The 17897-nt window shown below is 39.6% G+C and overlaps 1 protein-coding gene across 1 annotated transcript in view; it reads left to right on the forward strand.

The window, feature by feature from the left end:
* Positions 1–17897, forward strand: part of ANOS1 (anosmin 1) — a 199749-nt gene that overhangs the window by 17638 nt on the left and 164214 nt on the right. Inside the window, exon 2 of the mRNA XM_037986319.2 lies at positions 14702–14749. Coding sequence (XP_037842247.2) covers positions 14702–14749 — 48 coding nt within the window. The remainder of the gene's footprint in view (positions 1–14701; positions 14750–17897) is intronic.

The following is a 17897-nucleotide window of genomic DNA, read 5'->3' on the forward strand; positions in this document are numbered from 1 at the left end:
AGTAAAGTCAATTATAAGGGGAAAACGCATAGTTTTAGTCATCTGTTTCCTCTTCTTGGGTGTTCCCTACTGCAAATGAAGTGCAGCTAAGTCCCGCATCTCCCAGTTTACATGTGTATAGCAAGATGGAGGTTTTGCTTTACCATTAAAACAACAACTTCTAGGATTCCAGGCATATTCCAAAATGTGTTGCTAAAATATTCAGTAGGGAAGCACATGGAAATAGTAGTTTTTGTCTCTGGGGCACGGTACGTTTTTTCAATTAGATTTTTTTTAATGGTTATAGTGATAATAGCAATAGTTCCCAGCTCATGTTATCCGGAAGCATACCCTCTCCAGCTACTCTTAATGCATGTGAGTAATTAGCTTGATAACTTAACATTAATCCTTAACCTCTGCTGGTCAACATGCCAGATTCCAGGCAGTAATGCGCCTTGTGGGAATGACTTATTATGCATAACATATTGCACCTGTCAAGCCTTGCAGCTGCCAAGCATCTATTTTGAAAAATAATAGGGTGATTTGAGAGTGCCTTTAAAGTCAGCTTTGTGCTTTTGCCACACGGTCATCCCCAGCAAGAAATTACGTGTTTCTACAGTTGTTCTGTATGAAAATGGCCAGAGACTGAGATGAGGCCAAGAAAGCAGAGGCCAGAGAGGTCCAGACCGCCCTGAATGTTGTTAACCTTGAGTCTCGGTCTTGCAGAAAAAGAAAACAGCACATGCAAAGATCAACTTACTGCTTTACAAAGAGGGTTGTTCTTTTTCAATGACAAGAATCCTATAAGAGACCTGTAAGAACTGAGTAATGATCTCAGTCATTTATTTGGGACACTTGGAAGGGAGAGAAGAAAGACAATTGGAGTGTATTTCGTGAAGTCACATAAAGCAAGGGAAGAGTAAGCATCTCAGGCTTTCGTGGGGATCAGCCATATTTGGACGACTTGTAAAACAGCTCACTGCTCTCCAGCGCCAGGAGTTTTGATTCTATGAGTGTGAGGTGTATCACCAGAATTTGCATGTTTCAAAAGCTTCCAGGTGAGGCTGGTGTCACTGGTTCCAGTACCACACTTTGAAGGCCACTGCTTCAGTTAGTCATGCTGTTGGGCTTCTCTCTGGTACCTTTCTTTGCTTGATAAGAGGTGCCAAGTTCTAGCTTTGGAACTGTCCATTCTCCATCCGCCAGCTTGGACATTCTTCTGGGCAGCCCTTCTTGATTCAGGTTATGTACAATTGATTAAGTGTGAGCTTACTAAGTAGAAGTCAGTGGTGGTGTCCTCAGCAGAAACATCACTGTAGGCTCACTTAGAATCGGTAGACTCATTGGTCGAATGAGAGGGCTGGAGTCACTGTATGGCTGCCATCTCTTTTGAAACACGAGTTTTGATTCCAACTTGTTGACGGATGAAGAAGCCATTGTCAATTCCTCTGAACGTATGTGTTCAGGGAGACAGAGTGGGTCTCCTGGGAGAGAATGGGTCATTAGTAATCAAGGTCCGGGTATGGAACAAAGATCAGGAACATGAAGCTGAAGGTCTCACCAGAGGGTGCAACATTTTAAGAGTAGATTGGTCACACCTGGGGAGAATTGTGTGCTTGGCCAAATCACCTCATTATGACTGTGTGGTTCTCCGTGTTTATTCAGGCAATCCATTTTCACCAAAACTGGACTACTTGATTCTAAACAGTTTACATTATGGATTACAAATACCTTCTTATGATGCACCCGCATGCTGTCAGATTGAAGTACTTTATGAAAGGAAAAACCATTGTCCGTGAGATGGACAGATGGATTGTTACAAAACACCATGTTCTGACATTTGCTGGGAGGTAGCAAGGAGGCCAAAGTGAAGAAATTAACATTGATAGTGAGTTGAAGCAACTTGAAAAAATAATACGTGAACATATTAAGACAGAGATTATTAACTGAGGTGCAGGTTGAAATGTGGCTGAAACAATGTAGTATTTGTCCCATGGCTTTAATTTATTTTAGTCACTTTTCTGGATTGAATAATGCACCTCTAACTCCATATGTTGATGTCCTAATCCCCAGTACTTCAGAAAGTGGCAAAGTGGCCTTATTTGGAAATAACGTCATTGGAGATGTGATTAGTTAAGATGAGTCATTCTGTAGGAGGGTGGGCCCCTAATCCAATATGACTGGTGTCTTTACAGAAAGGGGAAATTTTAACACAGACATGCAGAGATGTGAGGACACGGATGTGAAGGTTGGAATGCTGTCACAAGCCAAGGAACTGTCAGAAGCTCAAAGAAAGTCACGGAGTCAATCTTCCCCTATGACCTTTCTGAGAGAGCATGGTCTTGCGATACTTTGGTCTCATACTTCCAGCCTCCAGAACTGAGAGACAATAAATTTCTGCTGTTTCAGCCTGCCCTGGGTTGTGGTACTTTGTCATGGCAGCCGTAGGAAACAAAGTCATATATTTCAATTTGAATTTGGAATTATACTAAGAATAGCACTTGACAATATTGCATTTTCACGTTCTCCCAAGTGGGGTTTTGATATGTGAATCTAATTTAGTGTAACCGTGCATTAAACAACTGTATAGATTCTATACTTTACATGGATATTATGCCTTTGCAAAGACTTGAAACAACCATACAATGTAGAAATTAATTAGGCTGCTCTTATTTATAAGCAACTGGAAACCGTTTTCTTTACTGATGTACCAAAACTTACTGAGGGATTTTAGAATTCTGACTTCTCCATGGCAAATTGCATGTTTAATTGGGATTAATCAACCTCTAGGTGGGACCCCAGATCTCTCTGAGACCTTCTTCTACATTATTGAAAGTCACTCCTTGTGTGCAAAGTGGTCATATCACTGAACTTGGCATCTTGCCAACTAGACTACAGCCTTGACCTTGGATGGTCACAGGTGGTTTTCATAGACATCTCTGTGATTATCTTGTAAAGGCATTATTCATCTCATTTGAGAAAAGAAGACATTAATTTTTCTGAGAGCTTACCACCCATGATGGATGAGTAGTAGCCTGGCATGTGAAATAAAGCCTTTTACTTTAAGTAAGGTGTGCTTACTATTAAAATATTCTTTTTGTTTGAATCAGTAGTAGTTCATACACTTTTAGCCTTCCTGAGCCCCAATTGACTCATCTACAAAGGGAGACTGTTGAACTTGAATTGCTATTAACTTGCAATTCTCAGGATGTAGAATTTTCCTCTGACTCTTGTGTTGCCACTGTTGCCAATGACTTTCACATGTTATTCAATGCGTAACAATGACTAACCTGATGATTCGGCACAGTCTTAGGCTTGGTAATTTTGAGGTTTAGAGCTATCATTGGACACTTAGATTCCTCTTCAGTATGGTAATTTTGAGGTTTATTGGACACTTAGATTTCTCCTCCAACCCCATTCTTTACTTTTCCTTTCTCCTCAGCCATTAGTGGAAATTCTAAGTTCCTCACTATATGCTCATTTCCATGATGTGGTTTGTGTCATCGTCTTGGTCCTGCCCTTGAGTATTATGGAATTCAGTAATATGTGTGTGATCTTCCTTCTTCACACTCAGGCAGCATGGTCCCTGCATTGTGTTTTTCTCTTCTGGTTTTGATGTTTTCCTTTGGCATGGTAAATGTTTTGGAGAGAGTTACTAGATGAATTAGTTAATTAGAGAATAAAATATTAGCAGGCAGAAAATCTGAAAGTTGATCACTTGCAACTCCTCACCCCTTTTCCCTTGAACGGCTTTGAGAGATTTCGCTAGGAATTCAGGGTGGAAAAGTCAGCATGACGGGGTAACATGTTACAGGGACAGTGTAACCTCTTTCCCTTGGAAAGTTCCCTGTATTATGAGACAATGATATGTCATTAACGAGTTACATTTGTCTTGTTTTCACCAAGAAGATGGATTGAATGGTCCTCAAAGATCTTCTCTGAGTTGTAATGATATGGTATCATCTGAGTCAGAATGCTACAGTTTACAAACATTTTGAGTGGGTATTTGGAATCACGTCTTGGTCCTTTTTCTTATCCTGGTTGTGTTTAGAGAACAGGCTTGGTCACATTCAAATAGATCTTACACTTTGACAGAGACCGGAATGCCCGTTGATGAAAATACTTTGCACGGAAGGACTGCTGGTGAGTTAGAAGTTCTCAGAGAGCTCTGGAGTCCTATGTGGCTCATGTGATTAACTGTACAGTCAGAATTTCAAAAACCCTCAATAAATTTATAAGATAACACGGCCGGGCGCAGTGGCTCACGCTTGTAATCCCAGCACTTTGGGAGGCTGAGGTGGGCGGATCACAAGGTCAGGAGATGGAGACCATCCTGGCTAACACGGTGAAACCCCATCTCTACTAAAAAAATGCAAAAAAATTAACCGGGCGTGGTGGCAGGCTCATGTAGTCCTAGCTACTCTGGAGGCTGAGGCAGGAGAATGGCGTGAAGCGGGAAGGTGGAGCTTGCAGTGAGCCGAGATCGCGCCGCTGCACTCCAGCCTGGGCGACAGAGCAAGACTCCATCTCAAAAAAAGAAAAAAATAATAATAAGGTAACACAAATAATGGCTTTCAATCATTTGTGCATAAGAGCAGCTATTGCACACTACCTTTCCCAAGGTGGACAAGATTGAATCCTGATGTAGCTAAGAAATGTCGCAAGTCATAGTTTTAGTAACTGTCTGTGCAACTTTAATTTCTGCTAAAATTTTTCTTGGTGAATTTTTAGTTATATTTATTTATAAAACATCCTATATTAAGAACACAACACCTACAACAGTTAAGGAAATAAAAGACCTAAGAAGACTTCAAAACACTTCTAGTTATTACATATCACCTATAGCCAGTTAAAAATTCGCATCATGTCATACTCCTTACAGATAACCATGCTGAAGAATGTCCCTGGAGGTGAAGGTTGCAGTGAGCTGTGATCTCACCACTGCACTCCAGCCTGGGTGACAGAGTGAGACCCTGTCTCAAGAAAGAAAAGAAAAGAAAACAATGTAATTCAGAGTCATGTAAAGTTATTTAATATTGTTTTCTCTCTGTGTTGGTCTTTCTTAATTTTCTTCTTTGATGATTTTCATTATTCACAAGAACTTTGAAATGAGATTGACATTTGTTTTCTTAAAGACATTGCTTTTTTTATGGTTGAAGAATGCTCCACTGTGTATATGTACTGCTTTTTCTTTTTCTTTTTTTTTTAAATTATACTTTAAGTTCTGGGATACATGTGCAGAGCGTTCAGGTTTGTTACATAGGTATACATATGCCACGGCAGCTTGCCGCACCCATCAACCCACCATCTATATTAGGTATTTCTCCTAATGCTGTCCCTCCCCTCGCCCCCCACCGCCTGACAGACTCCAGTGTGTGATGTTCCCTTCCCTGTGTCCGTGTATTCTCATTGTTCAACTCCCATTTATGAGTGAGAACTTGCGGTGTTTGGTTTTCTGTTCCTGTGTTAGTTTGCTGAGAATGAATGTTTCCAGCTTCATCCATGTCCCTGCAGAGGACATGAACTCATTCTTTTTTATGGCTGCATAGTATTCCATGGTGTCTATGTGCCACATTTTCTTTATCCAGTCTATCACTGATGGGCATTTGGGTTGTTTCCAAGTCTTTGCCATTGTGAATAGTGCCACAATAAACATACGTGTGCATGTGTCTTTATAGTAGAATGATTTATAATCCTTTGGGTACATACCCAGTTATGGGATGGCTGGGTCAAATGGTATTTCTTGTTCTAGATCCTTGAGGAATTGCCACATTGTCTTCCACAATGGTTGAACTAATTTACACTCCCACCAACAGTATAAAAGCATTCCTATTTCTCCACATCCTCTCCAGCATCTGTTGTTTCCTGACTTTTTAATGATCACCATTCTAACTGAGATGGTATCTCATTGTGGTTTAGATTTGTGTTTCTCTAATGACCAGTGATGATGAACTTTTTTTCTTGTTTGTTGGCCGCATAAATGTCTTCTTTCGAGAAGTGTCTGTTCATATCCTTCACCCACTTTTTGATGGGGTTGTTTGGGTTTTTTCTAGTAAATTTGTTTAAGTTTCTTGTAGATTCTGGATATTAGCCCTTTGTCAGATGGGTAGATTGCAAAATTTTTCTCGCAGGCTGTAGGTTGCCTGTTCACTCTGATGATAGTTTCTTAGACATTTCTACTGTTCCTTTCAACTATCTGGCACTCAGCTTCCCACTAAAGTTTTTTGTTTTTGTTTTTGTTTTGAGGCATAGTCTCACTCTGCCACCCAGGCTGCAATGCAGTGGTGTGATCTCAGCTCACTGCGACCTCCGCCCCCTGGATTCAAGCAATTCTCCTGCCTCAGTCTCCCGAGTAGCTGGGATTACAGGCGTGTACTGGCACACCCAGCTTATTTTTGTATTTTTAGTTGAGATGGGGTCTCACCATGTTCGCCAGGCTGGTCTCGAAATCCTGACTTTGTGGTCCGCCTGCCTCAGCCTCCCAAAGTGCTAGGATTACAAGCATGAGCCACCATGCCTGGCCAGTTGTTTTTAAAAGTACAGGTGGAAAATAACTGCTGGTTACATTGAAACAACAATATGTTCTTCTTGGATGAATATACTTGAAGAACACAATTCTATTGGTTTCAGGAAAAGTATATCAACCTGAAATGAAGTTATAATGCACCCTAAGGGTTTCAGGACCTGCCTCCCCTCCCCACCCCGGCAGACACCTACATCTGAAGATACTCAAGTTATTGAAATAAAATGGTGTGGTGTTTGTATATAACCTGCAAATATCCTCCTATATATTTAAGATCATCTGTACATTACTTATAATACCTAATACTATGTAAATGCTATGTAAATAGCTGTTACACTGTATTGTTTAGGGAATGATGAGAAGAAGAAAAGTCTGGCATTTGCTGTTCTATACATTTTCTTTAGATAACTCTACACCCTATAAAAAGATAATTCGTATTTTTATTTATTAAATAACATGTAAATAAATATAACATATAAATAACATTTGATCCCAAATGCAAGTCTTTGTTCAGTTTTGGGTGTTATCATGCCAAATCTCTTGGACATTTACATCATAGGAAACAAAATAATGAGCCTACTTCCTAAGAGCTCCATCCAGAGAAGATGAAACATTTTGTCAGCTCAGTCTATTTATATCATTCTAGCTCCTCAGGACCTAATAACTAAAGCTTAAATTCCTTTATATGACCTCCTACTCCATTGATTTATTTCTTCAATCAGTACCATTTGCGAAGACCATTTACTTTGTGGCAGGCACGCTGCTGTGTGCCAGAGAGCCAATAGCAAACATGTGCTAGGGATAGACACTACCACCAAAGGTTTTCCAGGCTGGGGGGCAGATGATCGTTAAATTAAAACAACACACATAATTTACACTTGTCCACTGTGTGATAGAGTTCCTGGGAGGAGAAGTGCAGGATGTTATAAGAGCAAGCAACAGAGAGAGAGCTGTGGTAGTCAGGGCATGGGGGTCAGGGAAGGCTTCCTGGTTGAAGTGGCATTTACTATGAAGAAAGGACAGTATGGGAAGGCTGGGTGTCTGGAGGCAGGTGTATTTCTTTCTGTATGATCAAATATTTGTTTCCTGTAGAATTCTATTAAATGTGAAATATTTGTAGAATACAGAGAGACTTTTTTCTTGGTTAATGAAAAGACTGCTGAGGATATTCCATAACATTTGAAAGAAATCTTACTTATGAACAAACAAATATATAAAGAAAGCCCTCCTCCTGAACCTTTTAAATAGACTTTTTATTTTTTACAGCAGTTTTAGGTTTATAGCAATTGAGCAGAAGGTACAGAGAATATCCACATACTCTCTACCTCCACCATGCGCAGCCTCTCCCATTACCAACATCCCCCACCGGAGTGGACATTTGTGACAACGGATGAACCTACATTGACACATCATCATCATCAGGGTCCATAGTTTACATACGCTTCACTCTTGATATTGTATGGTCTATGGGTTTGGACAAATATATAATGACTTGTATCCATAGTTTCATCTATTGCTTTAAAATAACTTACACCAAGCGTGGACACAAAATTGTCCATTCAGGGTCAGAGCTAATTATTTGTAGTGTCAAAGCATTGATTGGTAAAGTTAAGGTCTATGGTGGGTTTCCTGACTGATTTCTATTTCAAATGTTCAGTTCCATTGTTAGACACTAGTTTGGTGTGTATTTTGGAAACTGTAGACTGACTAGTTCTTTAGTTGTTCCATGCCGACACCTGGCTATGTTGAAGGAAATGAGTGAGATCTGTTCCTGTTTTCTCTTTTCATATGGTTGTATCCAGAGAACTAGCTTTCATTTATCTTTATTCTTCCCATGTGTGTTGTCTTTGCATGAATGATGTGTTTTCTTTACTTGAAGCTTTTGAAGAATTACCTTTCTTTAAGGAAAAATCAAAAGGCTAAGAATGAAAAGACTTTGAAAATGTCATTGAAATAATGGCAGGGTGCACTTGATTGAACTTATATAAACTCTTTGAAAGTCGAATTGACTAACGTTCATGTTTGATCTAGTTAAACCAATAAAATACAGGATGTAATCTTTATATAATTACAAAAGTCCCACTGTCTAATCCTACCTGGAGGTTACCATGATGGTTCTAGAGGCAAATGTGTTTCTAGCCTAAGGTACTTTGACTCTTTATCTTTGTTGGCTTTAAGCCAGTACAAGACTTTATTGCAAATATTCTATTTTATTTTTGTTGTCAAATGGTTTAACTGGTGAAGGCTATTGTAATCTGACGAAGGACTTCCCCTGGGGCAGGGTATTGAAATATACTGGATTCTTGTATTTTTTCATTGCTCTTCTGCTCAAAGAGTACTATATGTAAGCAACATAGGTGGATTGTGATGGGGTAACACCTGGCCCGAACAAAGTGGCCAGCATTAATTGGGTTTTTTTTTGGCATCCCTGATGCTAGTGGGCAGGGTTCTTAGAAGTTATTAGTAGAGATAAATAGCTTAGCACATGATGACTGATACAGGTAAAAGCACAGAACAGCTGCCAAACCTTAGAATGGGGGCAATTATTTTAAGAAAAACAGGAAACCCAAAATCCAAAAAGGAACTAGGGATGCATTTTGAGGGCAAATATATAATGTGAATGCATGCATGTGTGCATCTGTGTGTGTGCATGCATATAAAATTTCCTTGTGGAAAAACCTCACAAATAAATGCAAAAGATGAATGAGGGGCATGAGAATTTTTGCAATAGACAAATGATCATTGAACCTAAGTGGTACTAATAGTTGCTAAAATTGATTTTTAAAATGGTGAGCAATCCACAATTAGATATGGTAAAAGAGACAGACTATCCGTGGTAAAGGAAAATAAATGCCCAGTCAGGAAATTAAAGTAAAAATACCAATACCATTGCCCACTCATCCTGTTGGCAAATGTTGAAAAATTGCTTCCACCCAAGGAAAAAACAGAATGGAAAGGCATCCCTTTACTGCAAGTTTTATTTGTATTTTAGTATTGCTAAAATACTGTATCTTAGTATTTTCAATGCTAAATACTTTTGAGTCTCACTGTAATAAGACTGAATCAGTTAGTCTGGGGTATTATCCATTGTGAACTGGGAGCTATTAAGTCTAGGATTACTCCCAAACTGCTAAAGACAATACTAATGGCAAATGACAACAAAATCACATCAATGATAACAAAGGATTTTTAAAAAATCCTGAGCCAAACATTTTGATAAATACTTTACGAGGATTATCGTTTTAATCATCCCAAGCAGCCTATGACATGCTGTCCTCACTAATTTTAAAAAATCATTCTAATCATAATAATTGTTTATGCATGCTTGCCATTGCCCCAAATATTTCTTTGCAATGACAGAGTTTTTCATTTTGTGATTAGTAGAAAATTTTGCTTGAAATGAAAATGCCTTGATCAACGCAATGCATTGATATTAATTCCCAATTCAAAATAGGCTCTGTGGCTATTGGCTTTGTTCTCATTTTGATGGGTGTGTATAAGCCAATGGTATCAGGAACATTGAATTCCAGGAAAGAAGGAGAGTTGGTGTGGAGCAGGGCAGGAGGGTTTTCACTTGGGAAGGGGAGGTTGGACAGCTGAAGACAATCTCTGCTGCATCCTTTGTGCTTTTGTTGTTGAAGTTTGGCCATTCAACATACACAGTAGAAGGGAACAAAAGATAGCTAATCAAGGTGTGTATTAGTCTGTTCTCATGCTGCTAATAACAACATACCTGAGACTGGGTAATTTACAAAGAAAAGGAGATTTAATGGACTCACAGTTCCACATGGCTGAGGAGGCCTCACAATCATGGTGGAAGACAAAGGAGGAGCAAAGGCACATCTTAAATGGTGGCAGGCAAGAGAGGGTGTGTGGAGGCAACTGCCCTTTATAAAACCATGAGATCTTGTGAGACTTACTATCACGAGAATAACATGGGAAAAACCCGCCCCCATGATGCAATTACCTCTCATAGGGTCCCTCTCACATCACGCAGGAATTGTGGGAGCTACAGTTCAAGATGAGATTTGGGTGGGGACACAGCCAAACCATATCAAGGTGTGTCCTGCACAGGGCTTCTCAGGACTCTAATTCTTTATTTTTGTTTTAATTAACTCTCTGATATTTGTTAAACTAAAAAATTTATTTCTAGAGATAAAATCTTCTCTAATGAAAATCCTGCAGTCTACTGTCTGTCTATGTACCTGATCTCGCCTCCTATTCTCTGCCTCACCCCATCCATCTGAACTGCTGCTACCTCAACATACGGCATTTAGGACTGTTGGACCAATCTTCATCTCTCCTTTCAAGGTTCTATATCTGGAAATTCCTTCAAAATCGAGTGTGCATCTTGCTCCTTTCTTCACCTGTGGCTTTACCTGTTGTGTTGTTTACCACTGAGGTTAATCACTGGCTTTGTCACTCTGCATATTTTGCTTGGTTTCCCTGACTACAGGTTTCTTAACAGTAAAATGAATAAATGAAGCTTATGTCATTTTGTGGGATGATTACATGGGGTGAGTATTAAAACATCAAGGCACATTTCTGCCACATAGATTTGGCCACTGTAATAATAATAATAGTCAAAGGTGTATTGCCACATTAGTCATATTTTGTCAACCTGTTGACAACAGTTGCTGTGCCTACTCTTGGAACCCCAGTCACCCTTGCATGGCCTCAGAAATGTACCTTCTCTATGAGGACCAAGACCTGCCCTCCCTTGCTAATGTGATACAGACAGGTAAAGAGGAAACATGGAGTCCTGTCCCCAGGGAAAAATCTAGTTGAGCAACGAAGACACAGACAAAGTAAAGTATATCATTCAGCAGGAGAGGATGTGATAAAACTCCAAAGAGGAATCCAGCAAGTGCAGAAATAGCTGAGGGTCCCCTGATCTCATCCAGAGATAAGGTCCTGCCCATCTGCCTAGGAAAAGAAACATCTGGAAGGGAAGGACGTCTCACCCGTGCCCATGTTGAGGTTTCTAGACCAAGGAACAGGACCCTGCTGACCTGACTCAAGAAGACTCAAAAGCTTCAAACCAAGATGGTGCTAAAAAAGACCTTCGGGAACTGGCTTTGATCTAGTCTCCAAGGTCTGAGGCTGTCCACTTCAACCCTGAATCTCTTTAGAAGGTGCCTCATTGCTTCCCATCACTGGGTGGGGAGGAGCTTGGAACACTCAGGTTGAGTCCAGGATGTGCTCAGACAGGTATGGTCCTTGGAAGTCCTGGCAGGAGCCAACTCTGCACAGGTGAAGCAGGGGAAGCTTTAACTATGAAACCCCGCTAGCATATAGCCCTAATATTTACTTCTTCTCAACCTTAACTCCCAATAATTCCTTCACATACCTAGGATTTTAGCCAATCGCGTATGAACCTACACACCGCACAACATGCTGAGGCTGGCTGTCATGTAGGAAGTTCTTCAAAGCTGCCCTGTCCCAGCCCCCCCAGCTTCTGCATGCTCAATGCCCGGCCCCTGCTTTTTGCAGTTGTCACTCTGTTTATGACCATCCCCTAGTCAGCCTGCCCCTCTGAACTTTTAGCTTATAACCAAGCCAATGGCTCCCTTTATAAAACATCAGTTTTATAAAAGGGTATATTATGCCCTCTTACACGCTTTCTCCTAACACCTCATTTTCCAGTAACTCAACCATGCCCATCATTTGTCCAGCATTGGCCTCTGCCCAATCTAATTATCTATCTGATGTAATCCCTGCCAAAAATCATACCGAACTTCACCCTAGGCTGTTCATATGCGTCTCCAGCTTCAGACCTTGCTGTCTCCATGGGGGGCGTAGATGTGAGGGGAGAGATGAGGGCCCAGGTGTGGACGTATGGAATTCAGTAGGTGGTATGTAGGTTCATAGGAGATTGGCTAAAATCCTAAGAATGTGTCGGAATTATTGGGACTTAAGGCTGGCTAAAATCCTAAGAATGTGTAGGAATTATTGGGAGGTAAGGCTGGCTAAAATCCTAAGCATGTGTAGGAATTATTGGGAGTTAAGGCTGAGAAGAAGTAAAAAGTAGGGCTATATGCTAGAGAGGTTTCATAGTTAAAGCATTCATATGGGACTGAGATCTTTTAAGCCAATAATCTTCACATTTAAAAAGAAGTTGCCAATCCTATACAGCTGAGATTTATTTACTGGTTTGTGGGGGATTCTATAATTAAGCTATTATTGGGAAGGGACATATTCAGATATATTATTGGCAGTGGATGGGCAAAATGTGGTATATCCATATAGCTGAAACTGACAGTCAAAAAAGATGAAGTACCAATATATGCTACAATGTACATGAAGCAAGATTGCTGTAGCATTTAGCATCAAGAAGCCAGACACATATTGTATGATTCCACTTATATAAAATGTCCAGAATAGACAAATAGATAAAGACAGAAGTAGATTTAGTGTTTGCCAGGGTTTGGCAAGTAGTGGGGAAGACAGAATGGGAGTGACTACAAATAGGTCCAGGTTTCTTTTTGGGCTGATGAAAATGTTCTACAATTAAATAGTGGTGATGGTTGCATACCTTTCTGAATATACTCAAATTGTACAGTGTAAATGAGTGAATTTTGTGAATTGTATCTCAATAAACTTGCTATAAAAGTATTTTCTAAAAGATATTTTTTTGGTTCAATTTTCTTTTCTCATAACTGCAAACATGTATCATCTTGCTCTATCCATACTGGTATCCTTCATATTAAAAGTTTAGACGTTGAAACATAGGAAATGGGTGATTTTGTCTCATCTCCACCTTGAACTTCAGAGAATTAGAGGTCATGACGTCTTAGCTATTGGGTGATGGTTTCTGCTAGCTTTGCCACCTATTCCAGCCTAGCATAACCTGACTTAAAAGATCCCAACCAGAGAAAAAAACGTAACCAAAAAAAACATGATCAGGATAATAAATCATAGTCCAGTTTTTTTTTTTTTTTGAGATGGAGTTTTCCTCTTGTTGCCCAGGCTGGAGTGCAATGGTGCAATTTCAGCTCACTGCAACCTCCTCCTCCTAGGTTCAAATGATTCGCCTGCCTTAGCCTCCCCAGTAGCTGGGATTACAGGCACGCGCCACCACACCCCGCTAATTTTATGTTTTTTAGTAGAGACAGGGTTTCACCATGTTGGTCAGGCTGGTCTCAAACTCCTGACCTGAGGTGATCCATCCGTCTTGGCCTCCCAAAGTGCTGGGATTACAGGCATGAGCCACCACACTGCCCCAAATATTTGTTATATATTGAGTGTATCTATTGTTTCATTTAGCTATCCCAGTGGCCTGATGCATGAGATATTGCTGTTAGGCTTGCTTTACTGATGGATAAACTGAGGCATGGGGATGTTAAGTCTCTTGTCTGTGATCATATGTTTGGTGAAAGAGTAAGAGAAGGCTTTTCACATGGGATCTGATGTGGTTTGGATTTGTGTGCCTGCCCAAATCTTATGTTGAATTGGAAGGATGGGCCTAGTGAGAGGTAATTGGACCATGGGGTGGATTTCCTCCTTGCTGTTCTCATGATGGTGAGTGAGTTCTCACAAGATCTGATGGCTTAAAAGTGTGTGGCACTTCCCTTTTTGCTCTCTCTCTCTCCTGCTCTGCCATGGTAAGATGTGCTTGCTTCCCCTTTGCCTTCCGCCATGAGTGTAAGTTTCCTGAGCCTTCCCAGCCATACTTCCTGTTAAGCCTGCAGAACTGTGAGTCAATGAAACCTCTTTTCTTCATAAATTACTCAGTTTCAGGTACTTCTTTATAGAAGTGTAAGAACAGACCAATACAAGATCTTTCTCCCAATCCCAAACTCTTATTCTTGTAAATTGGTTGAGGTCAAAAGCAGCCACGATGCTTAAGTTGTAAATTTCTCAAAACCGCTGACTATTGGTGGAACGTCTAGTGTTCATTTACCTGCTTCACTGCTCAACACACCATCAAAGTTGCCTCAGACCCTTTTTCATTTCAGACAGCTTGGAATCTTTAGTATTTTATATGTCTTTGTTTACATCATGAAATCAACAACAAAATGAAACTTACAAACACATTTTCTGTCATTGGAAGGGAAGGACATCAGGTTTTGCATTTGTTAAAATGCAAATATTCAAAACTTATATGCATAAATTATAATTTTAAATTAGAAATCTGTGTATGTGTAGCTTTCTATTAGAAGAGTATATAATGAATATTTTTCCTTTTTCTTTTTGCAGAACAATGGTTCCCTGGTTTGGTGCCAGAATCACAAGCAATGTTCTAAGGTACGTTTACTATACCTGTATGAATGATGCAAAAAACTTTGAATTTTGGAATAATTATAGTTTCACAGTAAGTTGCAAAGACAGCACAGAGTAATCATGTATGCCCAGTTTCCACCAATGGTTACACTTTAAGTAATTGAAAACAATATCAAAAGCACAAAATCGATATGCATGCAACATATGTATATGATTTTGTGACATTTATCATGTGTAAGATTCGATTTGCATAGCTAGCACTGCCATCAAGATACAGGTATCGATGGTTCTGTATACTACTGTATTTTATTTGTTGTTTGTAATTTTCTGTTAAAAAACACTAAGAAGAAAATGCCCTCTGGTTAGACCAGAGAAGATTTAATGTGTTCTATTTATACTTATGTTATTTTGCATGTATTTTGGTTTCTTTGTAGGAATTGCTGGTTAAATAATTTGATTTTTTTCATTAAACAGTCTCTTTTCCATTTTTGAGTATTCTTTGCCTCACACTAAAGTACTATAAACTTTATTATGTTACTCATTTTATGTTTGATATAATACAGTTCTTACCTCAATCCCAGTACACCAAAACCTTTGTTTTCTAAATATATATATATATGATGGTACTCTAGCTCCAGTCTGAAGTAGGTTTTGTAATCAGGTTATGTAAATGAGTGAAGTTTACAAAGTTTGCTAAAAACAATGGAGTAAAACTTTGAGATCATAATAGTGTTTCATACAGTGTATTTCATGGATATTACTTTTAGTCCTAAAATAGAAATACACGTTTATTTTATAAACAACGAGTAATCTAAGGAATATATAATAATCTTGAAATAGCATATTTATGAAAAGGATTAATTTGTGAAAGGTCTTTCAAATACATACAATAAATGATTATAAAATAATATTCCTAAACCCAAAACTTTGTTCTAAGGATGCATTTCCACAATCATGCTCACTGAATACACGAGTGTTATTTTGAAATAGAACAGAGGCCAGGCGCGGTGCTCAAGCCTGTAATCCCAGCACTTTGGGAGGCCGAGATGGGCGGATCACGAGGTCAGGAGATCGAGACCATCCTGGCTAACACGGTGAAACCCCGTCTCTACTAAAAAATACAAAAAAAAAAAAAAACTAGCGGGGCGAGGTGGCGGGCGCCTGTAGTCCCAGCTACTCGGGAGGCTGAGGCAGGAGAATGGCGTGAACCCAGGAGGCGGAGCTTGCAGTGAGCCGAGATCCGGCCACTGCACTCCATCCTGGGTGACAGAGCAAGACTCCATCTCAAAATAAATAAATAAATAAATAAAATAAAATAAAACAGAACAGAGTTCCTATGTGAACGTTAAATAATTTGATGAAGATAAACTTTGCTTGTCTCTGACTGTCTAGATACTGGGCAGGAATGAAATGCCTGGTTACAGTCCACTTACTCTTTTTATGTAATGTCCTAAGCATTTGTTCTGTCCAGACATTTTCTGGTATTGATTATATTAATTGGTCTTCAACTGGAATTTTAGATAGCTTTTTCATGCCATCATTCCAGATAAAGCACATAATGCTATGAGGTCGATTAAATTTCCTAAGTATTCTTTTTGTTCAATGTCATATTAATTGTGTATTATAGGAATGATAATTTGTTACCCTGGTAATACTTATTTAAGCACACATTTTTTCCATATCCCATCAAGAAATTATCTTTTACAGACTTACAAGGGATTTGATTAGAACAGGTTTATTTGAATTACTTTAAAATTATTGCAATGAAAGAAATTTGTACACTAAGGATCATAGATGGTTAAACCATATTTTGCAAATGATTAATCAAGGCTGCCATGAGAGACTTTGAATTTCACAAGGAAAGAAAGCAATCCTTTTTGTCAGAAAGCAAGAATCAATAAATAAGTCGCGATTAAGCCCAACTGAAACTCTGGAATATATGGGATCGTTTATGTTTGATATAATACAGTTCTTTGGGACTCTTTGGGATTGAATCTTGCTTATTAATCAAAGTTTGTCTCCTTTGGATGTTATCATGTCTGGATACCTGTGCAGATAATTACAATTTGCATTTCTTTTGGGATTCATGAAGTACTACGTGGGCTTTTTCTCTTAACGTATAGGTTAATAAGGTTACTGGTAATCTGTAGTCACATAGTCATCAGTTTTACAGATGGGAAAATTCAGTCACGTACATGTTGATGATGGTTCTGTGATCACTCAACAAACCAGTAGAGACATATAGATCCCTGTCTTCTACATTGTGTTTCTTACAGGCCAACAACTCTAGAAACCAGTTTGTACAAACATAGGGAGAGAAAAGTCAGAAAACTCAGAAAAGTCAGAAGTAGTGTTAATGATGCAATTTTCTGATGATATATTTTAAAAGATTAGGTTTGCATAATGTTTTCTAGAAACCACACACTTTTTAATCACTTCTGGTGATCATCTGCAAAGCCTGTCAGCTCCGCCTTCAGACCCCCTGTGGAATAGATCTCATCTAAGCACTCTTCCCACCTCCAACCTGCCATGCTGTCTGGGATGAATCCAAGAGCATCCCGATGGGTCTCTTAGCTTCCACTCTGACCCCAAACAGTCACATTTCCTCGTGGCTGCTGGGAAAACCCTTCAAAAATATAAGTGCCATCACACTGCTGTCTACCTTAAACCTAATGATGCATTTCCATCTCACTCAGACTAAAATCCAGAGCCCTATCCTGATTCTCATTGGCTCTCTCTTGTCTGCCTGTGCTCTGTCCCCAACTTTGTTGTTGTTGTTTGTTTTTCGAGATGGAGTCTTGTTCTGTCACCCAGGCTGGAGTGCAGTGCTGCAATCTTGGGTCACTGCAACCTCTGCCTCCCGGATTCAAGCAATTCTCCTGCCTCAGCCTCCCGAGTAGCTGGGATTACAGGCGCCTGCCACCATGCCCGGCTAATTTTTGTATTTTTTAGTAGAGATGGGGTTTCTCCATGTTGGCCAGGTTGGAAGAAAACATTTTAACTGTAGAGATTCGTCTCTGTGCTTCATCTGACTTCAAGAGTATGCGGAGTTCGACATAATGGAATCAGCAGTATGAGCTCAAGGGTCTTTAGCCCCTGCACAACTCAACCCTAGAGAATATAGAAGAGTGCCTATTGTCCAGCACAGATCTAGGCCAGTGGTTCTCAACCG

The sequence above is a fragment of the Chlorocebus sabaeus genome, chromosome X, assembly GCF_047675955.1.
Source record: "Chlorocebus sabaeus isolate Y175 chromosome X, mChlSab1.0.hap1, whole genome shotgun sequence".
NCBI lineage: Eukaryota > Metazoa > Chordata > Mammalia > Primates > Cercopithecidae > Chlorocebus > Chlorocebus sabaeus.